The sequence below is a fragment of the Gadus morhua genome, chromosome 11, assembly GCF_902167405.1.
Source record: "Gadus morhua chromosome 11, gadMor3.0, whole genome shotgun sequence".
NCBI classification, from domain to species: Eukaryota; Metazoa; Chordata; class Actinopteri; order Gadiformes; family Gadidae; genus Gadus; species Gadus morhua.
In genome coordinates, this window is record NC_044058.1 from 18568120 (window position 1) to 18586571 (window position 18452).

The 18452-nt window shown below is 46.3% G+C and overlaps 1 protein-coding gene across 2 annotated transcripts in view; it reads left to right on the forward strand.

Moving 5' to 3' along the window:
- The window catches only part of LOC115553747 (F-actin-uncapping protein LRRC16A), a 68650-nt gene extending 50489 nt beyond the window's left edge, over positions 1-18161 (forward strand). For both annotated transcript variants that reach the window (XM_030370249.1, XM_030370250.1), the window contains 16 exons: positions 1570-1663; positions 2242-2340; positions 2760-2888; positions 3843-3974; positions 4294-4469; positions 5040-5127; positions 5623-5760; positions 8859-8925; positions 9858-10078; positions 10653-10762; positions 11248-11499; positions 12605-12827; positions 13467-13503; positions 13866-14135; positions 14829-14966; positions 15340-18161. In XM_030370249.1, coding sequence (XP_030226109.1) covers positions 1570-1663; positions 2242-2340; positions 2760-2888; positions 3843-3974; positions 4294-4469; positions 5040-5127; positions 5623-5760; positions 8859-8925; positions 9858-10078; positions 10653-10762; positions 11248-11499; positions 12605-12827; positions 13467-13503; positions 13866-14135; positions 14829-14966; positions 15340-15479 — 2314 coding nt within the window. In that variant the 3' untranslated portion in view covers positions 15480-18161. The remainder of the gene's footprint in view (positions 1-1569; positions 1664-2241; positions 2341-2759; positions 2889-3842; positions 3975-4293; positions 4470-5039; positions 5128-5622; positions 5761-8858; positions 8926-9857; positions 10079-10652; positions 10763-11247; positions 11500-12604; positions 12828-13466; positions 13504-13865; positions 14136-14828; positions 14967-15339) is intronic.
- The last annotated feature ends 291 nt before the right edge of the window (positions 18162-18452 follow it).

Sequence of the window (18452 nt, forward strand, 5' to 3'; positions counted from 1 at the left end):
CACTAAATCTTATTTATGGGACCTGGGCTGCAACTGCAGTTTTCTTTCTTCTATTTTGTTGGGGGAAAAATAAACGATGCCTACCTATAGTGTTGCGTCGTGATTCAATATTAATGTCACGATCATATGGATGTGAAAGTAGTCCACTCTTGTGAAACACAACGGTTTTAAATAATGTAGGCTGATGATGGCGATCATACCCCCACGTTGGTATGCGCGGCATTGAAGGCCAGTGCATGGAGGTCCCAGGTGGGTGAGGTGTGTAGCAGTGTAATGGTGGATGAGTTGGGACGCAGGAAGCAGCTCATCAAAGGGTCAGGGCTTCGGCTGTTGTTGACGAGATGTCCCTAGAGTTTACCGGGTGGGCACTAGACACGCATACCGCTGCCATTGAACTACCCCGGGCGTTGGTGAGTGAAGCCTAGGCCCGTCTGGGTCGGTGTCTGACGGACGGACAGACAGACTCAGTGTCCTTGCTTCTCAGACTAAACTTGCAGTAAAGGTCAGCATGATTTTGCGTGCAGGAGGCTGTTCTGAAACTGGACCGGGGTGGATTGCATGTGTCATTGAGTTCTAGAGAGGGGCTGGGATGGGTATAGGGGAGCGGGAGCGAGCGGCTGGGTGTTTGGGGTTTGTGTTGTTATGTGATGTGCTGTTTTGTGATGTTCTTTATGTCTTTATGTTTATGCACACATGCATACACTGCGCGGTTCATGTAATGTGGTCATGAATCTGTGAAATGTTGATCTTGATATTTGCTGCATGACTGTTTACGTCACACTTTGTAGTTCTTTCAGCCAACTGGTTGCAAACTGGCTAGAAACCTTCTATGCAACACATCTAAACACATTGTTATGGCATTGACTGAGATAATTATGTAGGTAATAATCTGCACTGCATTGTCCCTGACAAATAAACTAAGAATGATAATAACATGACATAGTGCTCTGTTTTCTCAGTAGAAGAAGCCTTTCATTGCCCATCAGTATTAAAGCTTTATGAAATGGACTTCATTCATGTTAAAGCAACGATCCGTGAAGCTGTGTGCGTGTCACTTAATGGCCATGCGTTGTAATGCAACCATCCAGAGGCAAATGCTGTGGATTAGGATTTTGGATTGAATCTTCATTTTCAACATTTGTTCTGTTATTACTTTATTATTATTATGAATGAGTTCTACTCTATTGAGTTGCCATGTCTCCTCGCAATAAGATTTGGGTCAGATTATAGAGCCTGATTCTAGTATGTGTGCCCAGATCTGATTTATAAACATCAGTCTCATGTGATATTCGCTGTTTACTCCGCAGTGAAGAATGAGCTCCCCCGTGCAGTGCTCATAATGATAGTTTTCGGGGATCATTAGCCAGTAGTGTGAAGAGACCCTAGAGAATAAACAGAGAACGACTGTGTGGTGCTTTATTGTTGACTACTGTCAGGGAGGCGAGAGGAGGGTAATGGGAGAGAAGAGCAGAAGAGATAATTTCAGAGAATGAGCTCCGTGTGTGAGTTGGGCTGTGTACTTGTGTGCCCGTTCTCCGTTGTGTTTGACTGGTCTCTCTGCTGCATTAGGAACTTCACCATCCGCTTCATGCCCATACCCATCATTGATGCCTCTCAGGCACTCAAGGCCAACCCAGAGAAGACCGAAGACGCCCTGTTGAAGGTTTGTGCCTTCATTGTGTTGCACAAAAGTGGGTCCCAAAATAACACTTTCTGGGGCCGAAGGCTGCAGAGCCCATTAAGCATGCCTACTTCAGCTGAGATAAAGAATCCCCCTTCAGCTACCTGGCCCCTCACAAAGAGGATGCCACTCAACACGTTTTAAAAGGATGTGCCTCGTATAAAAGACCTCATCTGGGAGTGTGTGCTTCCTGCTTTTACATAAAAAAAGATATACACATGGGTTTCGGTGGTGGAGCAGAAATTGTGTTGGATAGGAAGTAGAAGTAGCTGGGCGTTATTTTGTCGGTATAACCCTGCAGTTTAGATTCAAGGCATCCGTGTCGGAGAATGGGTAGCACAAATTAATTGCTTAATTCTTTGAATGGGGGATAAAACATTCAAACGTTGACCAGAGATTCGAAAAGAGAAGTTGAGTTTATTCCTGAAGCAGACTTTTTTTTATCATAACTTCAATCTCAAGGGCTTCAGAGTTAAAGGGAATAACGGGACGAATCTCCCTGTGTGGTTTTGGTTTATTACTGCGTAAAATTCCTTCTTGTTGTCCTCTTTGCCCTTTAGATTGAAAACTACCTGTACCGGAATCATGAAACCAGGAAGTACCTCCAAGAACAGGCCTATCGGCTGCAGCAGGGCATCGTCACCACGACGACACAACAGGTAGGAGGAGCCCGCCGTGGGCCTGAGTTGTCATTGTGTCTGTTAAATATCATTTCATCGTGGTGGATTTTTTTATCCATAAAAACGACAGAAAATTCTGTCCTTATTCATATTTTTATTTTATTATTTAACCCTGTGTATGAACTATAATATAGTGTATTTTTCGGTATATTATTATTTAACGGAATATGTCCTGCTTTTGCCTGTTCATTTTAATTTTGAAAATAAAGATTTGATTGGACAAAAATAAAAAGTTCAGAAAATGAAATGCATAATATATAGTAATATAATATATAATAACAAAGACAAGTACATGTGTGGTATGTGTCCTTCTCCTTGATCCCTCTTTAGTTAGTTTTCGTGTATTTTCCTACTGAACACACACACTCATCTCCCTTCATCTGCTGATGTTTTGACAGATGATCGACCGGATCTGCGTGAAGGTGCAGGACCACCTCAACTCCCTGAGGAACTCTGAGACGGACATCGTCCTGGAGGATGTCAGGTCTGCCGAGAACTTCATCCGAGACGCCCGGAACTCCAAAACGGTGAGGAATATATTTATTACATTTTCCAAACTAACTAACACACAGACATATACAATTATGCACATACAAAACTAATCAAAATCAAACAAAGCAAATACTACAAGCAAATAATAATATAAAAAAAAATATATAAATAATTACAACCTGCATTTTCTATTAGTTATGCTCGGAAATATTGCACTGCCATCATAATGGCAATCTTAGTATCAAGCAATCACCTTGATTGTTGGCTCAAGAAACTTAGGGCAAGGAGAGATGCATTGTACCAGGTTTTCATCGCCCACTAGTGCACGGATGTTTGAGGGGAAAGCTTGGGACGTGTGGAGCATTCAGCGATTTCTCTGCAGTATTAACGAGAGACAGAAATTTCAGAATCAGGGAACATGTTATTGGCAATATGGCAGGAAAATGTAAAATGAAATATCTTCTTATTTTTCTTTTGAGGGATTCATTGTAACATTTATTCTCAGTACCACACTTAAAGGTGACAAATTATACCACCAGCTGTGAGTGTGATGAGGAGTTTCAAGCCGTTTTGAAAATCTGCCTCTTCTGACATTATTGGTGGCGTATCCGCATAGATTGTATGACGGATGGACGAGCAACGTGTTGCTACAGTACACTGGGTAGGCTGGAGACTGATCTATCCAGCAAACATCTAGGTGGACACCCAATGTCAGAAGAGGCAGATTTTCAAAACGGCTTGTAGCGGCTAATGACACTCACACCTGGTGGTATAATATGTCACATTCAATACTTGTCACTTATATCATGACTCACAGCTACGCCTGCGCGGCCAGTCTCATTCTCCTTCCTTCACCCTCCTCAGGGTGTAGGCAGGCAGCTCTGAGACCCCCCAAAGCCCACCAAGCTTGCTGTTCCCAAGATAGCCCATCTGGCTGAACTGCTGTCTAACCCTAACCTGGTCTCTCCTCCTCCTCCTCCTCCTCCCAGCTCCTTCCCAACCTCTACCACCTCGGAGCCGTGTCCCGGGAAGAGCTCAACAGTGCCACCGTGGGGCCTATCCAGGAGAAGCTGGAGTCCATGGCCGGGGAGGTGGCGTCCGTCATGGACGATCAGCTGCAGGTACGCTGCTGCTGCTGCTGCACTTTAAAAAGTCTCGCTCTCTCTCTCTCACTCCCTAATTCACTCACTCATTCACTCACTCACTCACTCACTCTCCCAGTCACTCACTCACTCACCAACCAACCAACCCACCCTCTCTCGCCCACTCTAACACTCACTCTCCCACTCACTCACTCTCTCTCTCTCTCCCACTCATTCTCTCTCATTCTCTCTCTCTCTCTCTCTCTCTCTATGTTTGGTATTATTATAGCGTTGACGTCTCTCCCATTGAGGAGGGTCTGGGTTGACGTGGGTGTGCCTCTCCCCTCCCTCCTGCCAGGCTCTGCTGGGCTCCATGGTGGACGCGGCCGAGTCTCTGTGTCCCCACGTGATGAAGAGGAGCAGCCTCCGCCAGGACCTGCTGAAGGCCTGCACCTCCAAGATGGTGGTGCCCACCAGCTTCGTCACCAAGACGCTGTTGGAGCAGTCGGGCGTGGACATCATCAACAAGATCAGGTGTGTGTGTGTGTGTGTGTGTGTGTGTGTGTGTGTGTGTGTGTGTGTGTGTGTGTGTGTGTGTGTGTGTGTGTCCCATCCTCCACCTAGGTCCTACACTGGGCTCCTCCAGACATGGGACAGAGGGTATGGGTTTTGCAAAATAGGATCCGCTATAAGAACTATGCTACTTGTATTGGATTGCTGTTCTCAGTTTGTCTATGAGCACTGTCTGTCCCTATCAAACAAACCATCAATAAATAAAGGACAGAGGACGGGGGTGTTGGAAAGCCGTTTAATATAAAGTTGCACATAATGTTGGTCATCATGGTGGTCTACTGTATGTTGCCATGCCATTCTTCCTGAGTGTGTGTGGTGATGGCTGGTTGAACCTGTTGCGCATTGATTACTCAATGTGCAACAGGTGTGCAGCCTCACCCAGCCCCAGAGTCCAATCAGTGTGATTTGGGCCAAGTGACACTGCTTCAACCAGCCTTCATCCACACACACACACGCTCCCACAATACGGTTCGATTCAATTGAACGTTTGATTCAATCTTCCCCTTCTCCTCGTCTGAAACTTGTGTTCAGTGAGGTGAAGCTGAGCTTGGCGTCCTTCCTGTCCGACCGCATCGTGGACGAGATCCTGGAAGCTCTGTCCAGCTCACAACACACTCTGGTATGTTTTGTTTTTTTTGAAGATATACTCTAACCAAGCTCTCTCTCGCTCTCTCTCTCCGACATCATGTGTCTGTACAGCTGGCCAGTGTGATTGCGCTGTTTACGTTCCCCACATCACGGGGGAAGTGTCTCATTCCCCACATCTCGACCTGTTCCCTCTGGCTCCATGGCTTCTTGTCCTCCATTACCTTTCATACTCCTCCATCACTTGTTATCCATTTTCTCGGTTCTTTTCTCTCCCCCCTATGTGTTCAGCCCCCCTCCCACACTCCTTCTTGCTCTCTCAATTAATCATGTCTCTCCGTTTGCAACATACCAAAAATAACAAAATAAAAAGATTTACACACCAATTAATATTATTCTCTCTCCCCCCCTCGCTCTCTCTGTCTTACTCTCTCCCCCTCCCTCTCTGTCTCCCGCTTACTCTCTCTACCCCCCCACTCTCTATCTGTCTCTCTCTCTCTTCTTCCCTCCCCCCCCCCCCCCCCCCCAGGCGGACCACCTGGTGCGTCGGGGCCGGCCCCTGCTGCAGCAGGGCTCCCTGGACCTGGATGTCCCAGAGGAGCGGGTCCCTAAGAGGGCGTCCATGGAGATCCTGGAGGGCGAGCGACTGGACGACCTCGAGTGCATGGTAGGCAGTGTGGGGCGGGGCTTACTGTGTGTGTGTCAGTTAGGTCCTTTAGTGTCCCAAAGGGGATCATTGTTTTCACACAGTCAAGTTGGTTTCAGGGAAGCATACATTTAAAAAGGCACAACGTAGTGTAGCAACACTGTGTAGCAAACGGATAACAATTCAACTCTCTTGCAACATAAACAGATAACAGATAAACCCTCTTCCCACATATACCACAGAAAAACATATCGAAACATATAGACGGCAGCAATCATGACATCCATCAATGACCCCCCACATGATAGATAACAAACCCTCTCACCACGGAAAAACATGTAGACATGTAGGAATAAACATGAACTGGACAATATACAGTGATGAAAAATCGACATATTTTTGTTCAGTGCTATGATGGCTGAGGGGACAAAACTTATTTTAAAATTAGAGCACATGTTTGTGTCTGTGTGCGCGCAAAATTCAATAATATGCGTCAATGAAATGCCATAGGCTGTTTGCTGCTAGCGAGTGAAGTGCTCTGTGATCTGTTCTGGTTGACTGCACCTCCCTCTGTATGAAGCCATTTCAATTCTAGACCACTCCCAGCTCATTCCTGACCAATCAGGGCATCTCTTCCGTGACTGGTTGGTGGAATCCTTCTTGCCTGTCAATCAAATTCATTCACATGGCGCTTTCATAGCTCCACCACGTTGCATGAATACAACACCTCTCAACGGTGGCCACATTTTGGGAGGGAGAGGTTGTTTTTGGGATTGTTTATTTTCAAAAGTGTGTCCTCTTTTAGCCCGGGAGCCAGACCAATCTGCAAGCTTATGTTTATTTTCTCTGAAATGTTTGTCTGGCCCCTCCTCTTGTTCAAATCTGAGGCATTTGAACAACAAAGATTGCTGCCACTGATGTGTAACACATTTCATTGCTCTGATTGGTTGTGCAGCTGCAAATGTCGATGACGTCCGTTGGAAATAGAAAATGAAAGGTTTATTTGTGGATTGTTCCAGAGATATCAGGCCAGCTCTCTTCTGCTCTCTCTTCAAAACTCTTACCTTAACTTACCTACAGCACCTTAAGTATTGAATATAATATTGTTCAAGGTCTACACTGCCACACCAGCTCCCTCTGCTGGACAAACTATGTAATGGCTCATCGCAAAGAACAAAGCTTTTAATTTAGACCTCGTGGACAGTATCAATAGCTGTATACACTTTTTTTTTTTTTTTTATATATATATATTTTTTGGAATATTCAATGTATAGATATAAGAATGTTTAATTCATAAGGCAAAATTTAGAGTTAGAAACCTAAAGCCTAGGTACAAAAACTAGAGCATATACTCTGGGGACCGTATGCACAGCAGAACATCTGTTGTGTTGACATGCACACGCACGTACACACACCAAGATGTGTGACCCCATCTGTTAGTTTTGTTTGTGCATATGAATGACTAATGAGCTAGCAGTTGGATCCTGGTGACTTTGTAAGTATGTGGGTGTGTCCGTCTGTCTTATTTATTCTGAGACTAGTGACATGGACAAATAATACAATTTGGATTTAATTTCCCGTGGGGGGGAAAAGGGCACAAGCTATCTTTTTTCAATATATTCTCACGTAGTTGGTAGAAGAAAAGTTTTACGTTTTTAAAATGATAAGGAGTGGCAGTACATGTCAATGGTTCACCTTAACCCATCTCACCCAGTCCATACTCTGGCCTCTTGATTTTGTGACCTTTTCTTTTCAAATGCTGCTATGGCTGTCTCTCTGCCCGCTCTTCCTCTTTCTCTCCTTGATCTGTTCCTCGGTTCTTACGGTGTGTTCGTTCTTTCTCTCTTTTTTTCATTCTGTTCTTCCTGTCCTCCTCTCTGTCAACCTTCTCCTTGCTGTCATGAAGACTCTGTGCTGCACCAGCGTAAGTATCTCTGGGCACGCTTTCTTTCCCTCTCTTGCTCTCTCTGGCTTTCTCCCTTTCTCTCACTTTCTCCATCCATCATGTTAGTGTATTTGTTAATAGTACATTAGGTTAACCCGCAGTATAGGAACAACATGACAAAATAGTAGGAATGGTGTTCCTGTTCACTCTTGCAATATGGTTCTGCTGGTTTCCTACCTCTCTTTCTCTGTAGTCCGTATTGCCATCCCTGTTTCACTCGGCCCTCATCTCTCTCTTGCTTCCTCACTCTCTCTTTCTCTGCTCCATCCGTCCCCATGTCACCTCCTCAACTGCTGCCCTCTGATTGGTTCACTTGTCCGTTCCAGTACAAGCGTTGCCTTTGTTGGCGTGTGGTATTGCGTTTGGTTTGGCCTCACGTGGTACACTGCTTTAATCCTGAGGACCTGATCGCATATAGACCCTCATGTCACTGTTTATGTCCTCGCTGCTGCTTCACCGACTCACGCTTGTGTGCCCGCTCATCCATTTGCCTTGGCTAGGACGTGTTGTCCGTTTTGGAGGGAAGGAGTATGCCAGTCGTGTTTTAAAAGCACATTACTTGTTCATGGATGTGCACAGCTGTGTGGTGGTGATGATGCACGGTGTTCCTCTCACAGTGTGCATCATTGGTGCAAATTTGATTGACGAAGCACAAATTTGAGACCATTTGTGTTGTGCTCATTTGATCGTGTATTTGTGTTTTTATTTGTGTTTTGTGATGTCAGAATGACGTCCTCGCGCTTGTCCAATGAGATGCTGCACAATATAAGTCAAGTTCAGTTCATGAAGTGCTGGTTTCCTGATAATAAGTGTTACATGCTGTCTGATACAGCTTTAACCCAGCCCTTTAATAAGTATTTAACAGTATCCTCGTCGACAGAGTAGTGACTATAATATTAATATCCTTATTTTATCATTCAGAATCTGATGCCACTGTTACAAGCCAAGGTATAGAGTCATTCATTTTCTGTGACTTAAGTTCATGCCATTTTAAATGGAAGCGTTATCCTCATTAATTAATGGCCAGTTGTCCATTATGGAAATGGGCATGATGTACATAAATCAGATACATTAGATGCGTATAATATTCAGGGAATGAATTTACAGTTCTATGACGTGACCGAGTTATCGATATCCAGTCTAACCCCCTCTCCCCGACCCCTTGTGTTTCTAGATGACCCCTAAATCCAAGAGGAAAAGCATCCACAGCCGAATGCTGCGGCCGGTGTCCCGTGCCTTCGGTGAGGGCGCCCCTCCACTCCTCAGCGTTCTACCCCACCAGTGCCCCCTTCATAGCGTCCTACACCACCAGCGCCCCATCATAGAGTCCTACCCCACCTGTGCCCCCTTCACAGCGTTCTACCCCACCAGTGCCCCCTTCATAGCGTCCTAAACCACCAGTGCCCCCTTCATAGCGTCCTACACCACCAGCGCCCCCTTCATAGCGTCCTAAACCACCAGTGCCCCCTTCATAGCGTCCTACACCACCAGCGCCCCCTTCATAGCGTCCTAAACCACCAGTGCCCCCTTCATAGCGTCCTACACCACCAGCGCCCCCTTCACACCACCAGTGCCCCCTTCATAGCGTCCTAAACCACCAGTGCCCCCTTCATAGCGTCCTACACCACCAGCGCCCCCTTCATAGCGTCCTACACCACCAGTGCCCCCTTCATAGCGTCCTAAACCACCAGTGCCCCCTTCATAGCGTCCTACACCACCAGCGCCCCCTTCATAGCGTCCTACACCACCAGCGCAACCCTTCATAGCGTCCTACCCTACCAGTGCCCCCTTCATAGCGTCCTACCCTACCAGTGCCCCCTTTACAGCGTGAGGGGGGCACGCTCAAGTCAATCACACACACTGACAATCTCAAAAAACACTATCGGTACCTGACAGACATTGCATACAATCACCTCTTCATTCATAACTGTTTACGTACTGCATTAGCATACCAGTGTTGTATATGCATTACTGCTGTGCTATTACATTAAATCATGTTGTATCTTTTGCTGCACCTCTGGCACTGCAACTTCTTCATTTCACTGTATACACTTCAATGCATGTTACAAATATAACTCATGACTCTCCGCAAACAGTCGTCCCGTCCCATCTCCCTGCGACCCCTAGCCCCATCCGGTCACCCCCTGACCTCCCAGCGTGTCTCCCCTCACAGAGATGGAGTTCGACCTGGACAAGGCCCTGGAGGACGTCCCCGTGCACATGGAGGACGCGCCCGCCTCGGCCCAGGCCCCGCCCGCCGCCGCCTCGCACAAACACGACAAGCGTCCGTCGGGCGCCATGGGCGAGCTGCCGTCGCAGGAGGCAAAGAAGCTGCAGCACTTCACCAAGCTGCGGCCGCGCCGCAACAAGAAGCTGCCCTCCACTAAGATACCCGTAGGTGGACCGACGGGAACCAGGGGCTACTGAGGGGCGTCGTCTTTCAACTTTACCCTGCCGCCGATTGGATTAGCCTCAGCCAATCGGGTCGCGAGTTTCCGTGAACGTTAACGGTGTGAGTGTGAATAGCCGTTACAAGCCATTTGGAAAATATGCCTCTTCTGACAAGTGGGCGTGTCCACCTAGATGGCTGACGGATAGATGAGCAACGTTTGCTGCAGTCAACTGCTGGTAGACTGATCCATCCAGCACACATCTAGGTGGACGCGCCCACTTGTGATGTCAGAAGAGGCCGATTTCTAAAACGGTTTGTAACGGCTAATCACTCTCACAATTGGTGGTATAATATGGGACCTTTAACGTTTTTTAATGTCAATCGTGGTATGTTTTACGCTGCGCACTGCTGGCGATCCATGAGGATCACTCAGGCGATGCATAGATTAATGTATCCGAAACATGGTTTGATGGTTGAAGGGAACGGGATGACCACTTTAGGAACGACCCATGCGTCAACACTGGGGTTACGTTAACTCATTGGGGTTGACGCTGTTCTTCTCCTCGTGTCCGACAGCAAACGGGCCGGGCCCCGGCTCAGGACGGCGAGCAGAACGGCCTCATGGGACGCGTGGACGAGGGCGTGGACGAGTTCTTCTCCAAGAAGGTGGCCAAGATGGACTCCAAGTAAGAGTTGTTGCTTTTCGATTGATTTTATTTTGGTTTTCCATTTTAGATTTGTCCCCTGACCTCTTTTCTGTGTGCACCATCCTTTACTTTAGCTTTTATTTTGTGCGCCTATGGAATTAAATTCCTCAACACATAAAAAGTGCCCCAACTGTTCCCAGTTTTAAAACTAGACTCAAGACTAAACTGTTTTAAGTTGCTTTTTGATAACTGCCGACTTGCACTCTGTTTTATGCCCTTTTACCTAATTTATAAATGTATACCCTCTGATTTCTTACTTTATATATTTATTTGTTCGTATTTTTACACTATGATTGCTCTATGATTAATTATGCTTACACTTGCCTTTTTTGATTCTATATTTTATTGTGTTTTTATTATCATAGCTTTCGTTCAGCACATTGAGTTTCACTTGTCTATGAAATGGGCTCTATAAATAAACTTGCCTTACTTAATGGGTCGAATCCCTTCCTTCCGTCTCTCAGGCGTGCTTTGAAGAGCTCCGACTCCCAGGACGGAGAGAAGAAGAAGAGTAAGGGCTTCCTCAACCTCATCAAATCACGCACGTCCAAATCGGATAAATCCGACAAGTCGGACAAAGCGGAGAAGTCTGAGAAGAGCCAAGCGTCTCCCCAGGCCTCGGCTTCTGGGTCTCCCGCCGCCACCCCCCCCATCCCTGAGGAACCCGCCTCCCCGAAGATGGGCCTTAAGAGCCCCCCACTGGAGCACAAGTCCAGGTAGGGACGGACCACGAGGACGTCCTATTGGTTCTCTACTCATGGCTGTCCTATTGGTGCTCTCCTCTGTCTGTCCTATTGGTTCGCTACTCCTGCCTCTCCTATTGGTTCCCTTCTCCTCCCTGTCCTGTTGGTTCTCTACTCCTGCCTCTCCTATTGGTTCCCTTCTCCTCCCTGTCCTGTTGGTTCTCTACTCCTGCCCCTCCTATTGGTTCCCTTCTCCTCCCTGTCCTGTTGGTTCTCTACTCCTGCCTCTCCTATTGGTTCCCTTCTCCTCCCTGTCCTGTTGGTTCTCTACTCCTGCCTCTCCTATTGGTTCTCTTCTCCTCCCTGTCTTGTTGGTTCTCTACTGATGGATGTCCTATTGGTGCTCTCCTCTGTCTGTCCTTCTGGTTCGCTACTCCGGCCTCTCCTATTGATTCTCTTCTCATGCCTGTCCTATTGGTTCTCTTCTCCTCCCTCTCCCATTGGTTCTCTTCTCATGCCTGTTCTATTGGTTCTCTTCTCCTCCCTCTCCTATTGGTTCTTTTCTCATGCCTGTCCTTTTGGTTCTCCTGTCTGTCCTATTGGTTCTCTTCTCATGCCTGTTTAAAGTGATGGTTAAAGTTGTGTACGCCTTCTGCTCAGTGGCAAAATCATTGGCCAAATCGGTCTATTTTAACACGGATAAGCCTAACTGTGATTTTATTAATATTCAATCTAGGATGAGGGTTATCAAACGTGACCTTGATAGGGCTGTATCAACAACTGGTTTGTGCACATTTCATCAGGCACCTACTAAACTAAATGATTGTGGTGACAACCGTAGTTTAGGAAAACGATTGCAATGACGTCATCGGCAACACACCCAGACTGGGGTCACGATCCGACCCGCTCCCGACACTAGTGATCGACCGATATATCTCTATATTTTTTTGGCATGATTTACAGACTTCCTATTTTAAATGTAGACATGTAACATTTGTTATCATCATTGTGTAACTTTTATGATGTAAATTGAGGGAGCAAATATCAACAAAAAAAATCTGAATCGGCATCGGCCCTAAAGAAACCCATATCGGTCGGTCTTAACCCACCACCGCCCGCCTCCCCCCCCACCCTTCAGGGAGTCCCGGGACGCCAACACCCGCTCCCAGCACACGGACTACAGCAGCAGCTCGGACCGCTCGGAGGAGCTGCGCACCCCCGACTCCATGGACGAGCCCTGGGAGGGGGGGTCCGACGGCCGGGCCAGCCCGCTGGGGGGGCGGCGCTACCCCGGGGTGCAGGTGATGGGCTGTGGCCTGCTGGCCGAGATGAAGGCCAAGCAGGAGAGGAGAGCCCACAAGGTGAGGCCTGGGTGGCTGAGGTGGAGGTGGGGAGGTGGGGAGGCCCGGTCCCGCCCACCAGCACCCGGTCCCGCCCACCACCCTGTACCTCCCATTTATATTGGATGTGATTAATTTAGTTTCAGTTTTTTCGTTGGGTGTTCTTCTATTCTTGAAGTTTTTTTAATTGTTTGTAAAAAAAAAAAATAATAATCATATCCCTTCCTTAACCTTGCCGATGTATCAGAAGAATATGTTTCTTACAAACATTAAAAAAAACAAGTATATGGAACCGAAACATATCGGAAGAATATATTTCTACTTATTCTAAGTCGCTTTGGACAAAAGCGTCTGCTAAATGCCCTAAATGTAATGTAAGAAAGTCCTTGTGTGTGCAAACGTGCATGGCAATAAGCCTCTTTACGTTTGCATCAGTGATGGAGGTGTCCAATCCACACTGAAGGACATTTCTCAGTGTAGCATTGTGAAAAGCCAGGTTATTCTTTTTTTGTGAATAGATTTCAGCAAACTTTTGCAAAGGGTCCCAAACAAACTAAACTTGTGCTTCTGGTTGTTCACTGGAATACCCTTGTTACCGCTCTTTTTTTTTAAATCGTCTTAATTCATGTACATTTGAATTGTTTGTCCCTTCTCTGCCAGTCGTCGAGCCCAGACAGACCCGACAGCAACTCGACAGGTATTTCAACCATTCTTCACCCAGTATATGCCTTTACACTCACAAATAATACAATTGTAACGGTAGTAAATATCATTTTATTAAAGGCAAGACAGCTTTATTCATGTAGCACGTTTCATACACGAGAACGACTCAAAGTGCTTCAAAAAAACATTGTCATAAAATAATGGATAAGTAAAAGAAAAACATATGCAAAGTAAAAAAAAAAGAATAAAATGGATAGAAAATGGAGGCAAAGTTAAAAAAACATTTTACAAAGTGCAATGTATTGGGCACTCATAAGGTCACTGATGCTCAAATACATTAGTTTATGTTCCTCTGGGGTGAGAAGTGATCTGAACACCCTGTGTCCCCCCCCCCAGCCAAGCCCCTGGCCCCCCAGGCACCCGACAGCCGACCGGCCCCCGCCTCCAAACCGGAGCCCGCTCCCTCCGGGCCCCCGGAGAAGACCGGCCCCGCCCCCCGGGGCGAGACCAAGGCGGAGGCGGTAGGCCCCCCCCGCCTCCGGGCCACCTCCTCGCCGACCCCCGGCGGGAGCCCCAAGCCCCCCGTGCCTCAGGGGACCAAGCCCGTCCTGGGGGCCCGGCCCAGCATCGCACTGAAGCCACGGACCCCCAGCAGCAGGAGCATTGGTAGGTCACCCTCACCCTCACTAGCCTCACCCTCCCTAACCTCACCCTCATTAACCTCACCCTCATTAACCTCACCCTCACTAACCCTAACCTCACCCTCACTAACCTTACCCTCACTAACCTCACCCTCACTAACCTCACCCTCACTAACCTCACCCTCACTAACCCTAACCTCACCCTCACTAACCTTACCCTCACTAACCTCACCCTCACTAACCTCACCCTCACTAACCTCACCCTCACTAACCCTAACCTCACCCTCACTAACCTTACCCTCACTAACCTCACCCTCACTAACCTCACCCTCACTAACCTCACCCTCACTAACCTCACCCTCACTAACCTCACCCTCACTGACCTCGCCCTCACTGACCTCGCCCTCAATGACCTCACCCTCACTAACCTCACCCTCACTAATTTCACCCTCACTAGCTGCCTCCTCAAGTAGTAGCATCCTTAGTGGACTAATGATGATACTACTTTACCTTCAGTATTATGGCACCTCAAATTCACCATTTCTCAACAAAGGATACAGCTTTCTATCGTTAAATGTTACTTTAATATATTACATTTAAAATTGAATCTAAAGCTACTATTGATATTTTCCAATTTTTTCCAAAAACGGCTGTCATGATCAATTCATTCCAAGACATGACCTGACCTGGTTGTTCTTCCCTCTCTCCCTGGCGTTAGACGACCCCTCAGACTCCCCTAGAGCTTCTCCTAAGGTTGCCATTCTCCCATCCGGCCTCAAGAGGGCGCTCTCGGACAAGGAGAAAGACGGCAGCTCCAAGGAGGGGGGTGCCTTCAACCAGACAGCTGCACAGGATGGTGAGTCACTAATGCCCTTATATGGAAGAAGAGCTGTCCTGACAGCCAGCCCGTACTCCTTTCACTCATAAGGCCTGGGAAGTCTGCCTATTGAGGGTGTTGTGTGTCAACGTTACTTTGATGCCGATTGGACTAGCTTCTGCCAATCGGGTCGTGTGTGTCTTATATACACACCATATATATAGCTTATGAAGCACTTTGAGCTCTGGGAAAAGCGCTATATAAAATGTATCTATTATTTTATATATATATATTCCGTGCCGAGCTGCACGGGTTGGGCTAGTTTCTGACTAATATCTTGAAGCAAATCAGAGGTGCAATTGGATAACGTTTTCTTCCTTAGCTTATCTGCCTTTCTCTCGTTCCCTCTCAGAGAAAGAATCGCCACCCCAAAGCACTATCTCCGGCGGCGATCCAAGTGTGACCAAGGACGCCCCCCCCACCGACAAGGCAGTGGAGCCCAAGTCATGTGACTCCAAGGGGAAAGGCGAAAAGAACTTAATCTTACCCTAACCGAAGAACACAAAATCCCCCGATGACGCCGAGTGATCAGCTGATGGGACAGTGGGACATATGTCTCCTTTTGGTATTTTTGTGTGGGGTTGGCCGAAGGGTCAGTCGGGGGACGGACAAATCGACCGCGTTGGCAAGAGCTTGTTCGGCTAAGCTTTGACCCAGCTGACCGCCAGAGCGAGACAAACTGTGATTTCTTACGTAGCATATTCCTAACGCAACGGAAGGACGTGCCACGCGCTTCAACCTGACTCTCATCCGGGAGTGAGCGCTTTCAGGTTTTACAGAACTGTTGGCCCGATTTCCATTCACACCGTTCACTTGCTAGCCTAACCAAACCAAACTCCTTCCTTTAGGCCAATGTGTGTGTGTGTGGAGCGTATGCTAGTCTAACTCGAGGAGGTTAACGCAATAGCCCAGTTCTAGCCGCGGCCTGTCCCAGGGACCAATGGTTACGATAACAGAATCACTGTACTGTACTTGAACTCTGAATACATGACTTAACTAACACACCGTCACCTTACTATCTTGTCCTTACTTTTGCAAACAATACATGCAATACTTTACTCTTTGTTTTGTCATCCCTGTGTAGGGGGATTTCTCAAGCCAATATGCAATTCACTTTACTTGAAATTACTGGATAGTTGAAAAAAGTTTGGTTGATTTAGCTCGCCTGACGTCATCGGATTCAAAAATGATGTCAGTTTCTTTGCCAGATCATCGATCTGCAAATAACTTTTTACTTCCCTGATTTGCCACTCCAAACATTGTGGCTCGCATTCACTCACTCACTCACTCACTCTGCATGGAAGTGACTTGGATTCCGTGCTGCGTTGCTTTCCCTCATAACCCATCAGTCTGGCTACAGAACTGTTAATCTGTCACACTGTGCTCGGCACAATACACTGTGCAAGAGACTATCTTTTCTGTTTTCCTGTTAACAGTGTATTGGCTGGCAGAAAAACAATAAATAATAAACAAATAGAATACATTTTATAACGCGTGTCTCGTTAAGAGGACGGGCATTCATGTCTGTCATGACAGCGATTCCTGCATGTGTGCTTTAGGCTGTGAGCCGTACACGCAACTGCTCCTGAATGTCGCTGCAATGTGGGTCTCAAGACACTCGTCCGTGTCTGCTAGAATGTGTAGCGCTATTTGGTCTATTGCATTTTGGCATTAAAGATGAAAGGTCACAAAGGTTTTTCACAAAGCCTGTAAATGATTTAAGCAGCAGACGGAGTCATTGCTTCTACAGGTATTTCAACAGGTTTTGCCTCCAACAGGGAACACGTTTCCGAAGTCACAGGTTTTTTTTAAACTGATTGTCGTTCTTGGCGTGGACACTGAAATAATCCAATAAACCAAGGCTTTCCCGGAAGCTGAGGTATCGCTAGCTTTCATCTCTGACTGGTTACTGAGGTTTTTCTGACTTTCGTAATCATTTATTGGATGAATCAATAAAACAGGCCTAACAAAAGCCGTTGTATTCTCTGTGGTGAATTCAGGTCACATTTGCTCTTGAAATTATGTATAGAACTCAAGGATTTAGTTTCCGTTAAATCAATGGTGAAGCACGCTAGTTCACTCTTCATATGTTGCCTTCAACATGTCTACAGTCAGTGTTTGGAGAATCACAGCATCAAATAGTCTGGTTATATTTTAAGGTACAAGGAACAACAAACACATGCAACTATATAATTTAATGGTTTGACTGTAATGGTATTTTCGAGCAGAATTTCCTTTTTGCTCCGTTTGTCAAATGTACTTTAGTGTTGGTCCATGTTTTTTGAATAAGGTGGAATTTGGGGATGTTAAAAATGAACTTAATGCTCATTGTGGACTTCTTTAGTCTTATAGAGAAACACCGTCTGAAGAGATACAAGTCGGTTAAGATTTACTCTTGGACCCCCAGGGTGATAAAAGAAAAGGTTTCCCACAGGCGTCTTCCATTCCCTGATTGCTTTCGCCTGCACATGCTTCAGTTATGTAGGGATAGCAGCGGCCATCTTTCTCTGTGTGTGTGTCTGTGCGCGCGTGTGTGTGTGTGTGTGTGTGAGAGCGCGAGAGAGAGACTGCACGACAGGACTGAGTTGTATTGTAGGTTTACATATGTGTTTTTCATACATGCGGGTATGTGTGGAGACATGGATGTGTAGTATATGCACAAGTGATGGAAAAGTACACTGTGATATGTTCACACACCTTTGTGAAGACAGCAAATCAAGTTTTGGTACTAAGTAAACTACTATACTACAGATTTGTATGTAACTTATTTTGGGGGGGGGGGGTTAGGGGTGGCAAACGACAAGTCGGTGGTGTCTTCATTTTTTTTTGTTTTGCATGTAAATAGTCTGATGCAGACGATAGATCTTTGTGCATATTACTTTGTCATACAACGTAATCAATTGATTCAATCAAATGTTCTTGTGCCATGAAAAGAAAAGGTTTGATTCATGTTTTAATCGTATGAAATGATTATTTCGTATTTGTTTCGGATGAATATTCCATCTTATCATCCCGTTCGCAGTCTTGTTTGTACGTAGATGTAGGTTGATTTCCTGATAAGTTAACGTGTCTTATGGCTCTATTATATCATTCTACTGGTGTTGAACAGTGCTCTGTGTGAATACTAATACAAACATTAAAAGATTTTTGCAGGCTTTGAAACAAAATCAAACACCCGCCGTGTATTATCTTGTGTCATCTCAAGGGGCTCCAAGGGACCTGCATGCAGTGCTTTAACCTCGCCACTAGAGGGTGTAATCAAAGTCCCAGCCAGCCCCATCTTTAACCCACTTTATTTCTCTAGCATTCTATGTAAGTTGATTTGTTTGAAGGTGCATTATGTTATCCCAGAGAAAAGGAAAAATATAACAATTATATGAATTAAGTTCCCTTTCTCTCTTGTTGCTCCTTCTCTCTCTCTCTCTCTCTCTCTCTCTCTCTCTCTCTCTCTCTCTCTCTCTCTCT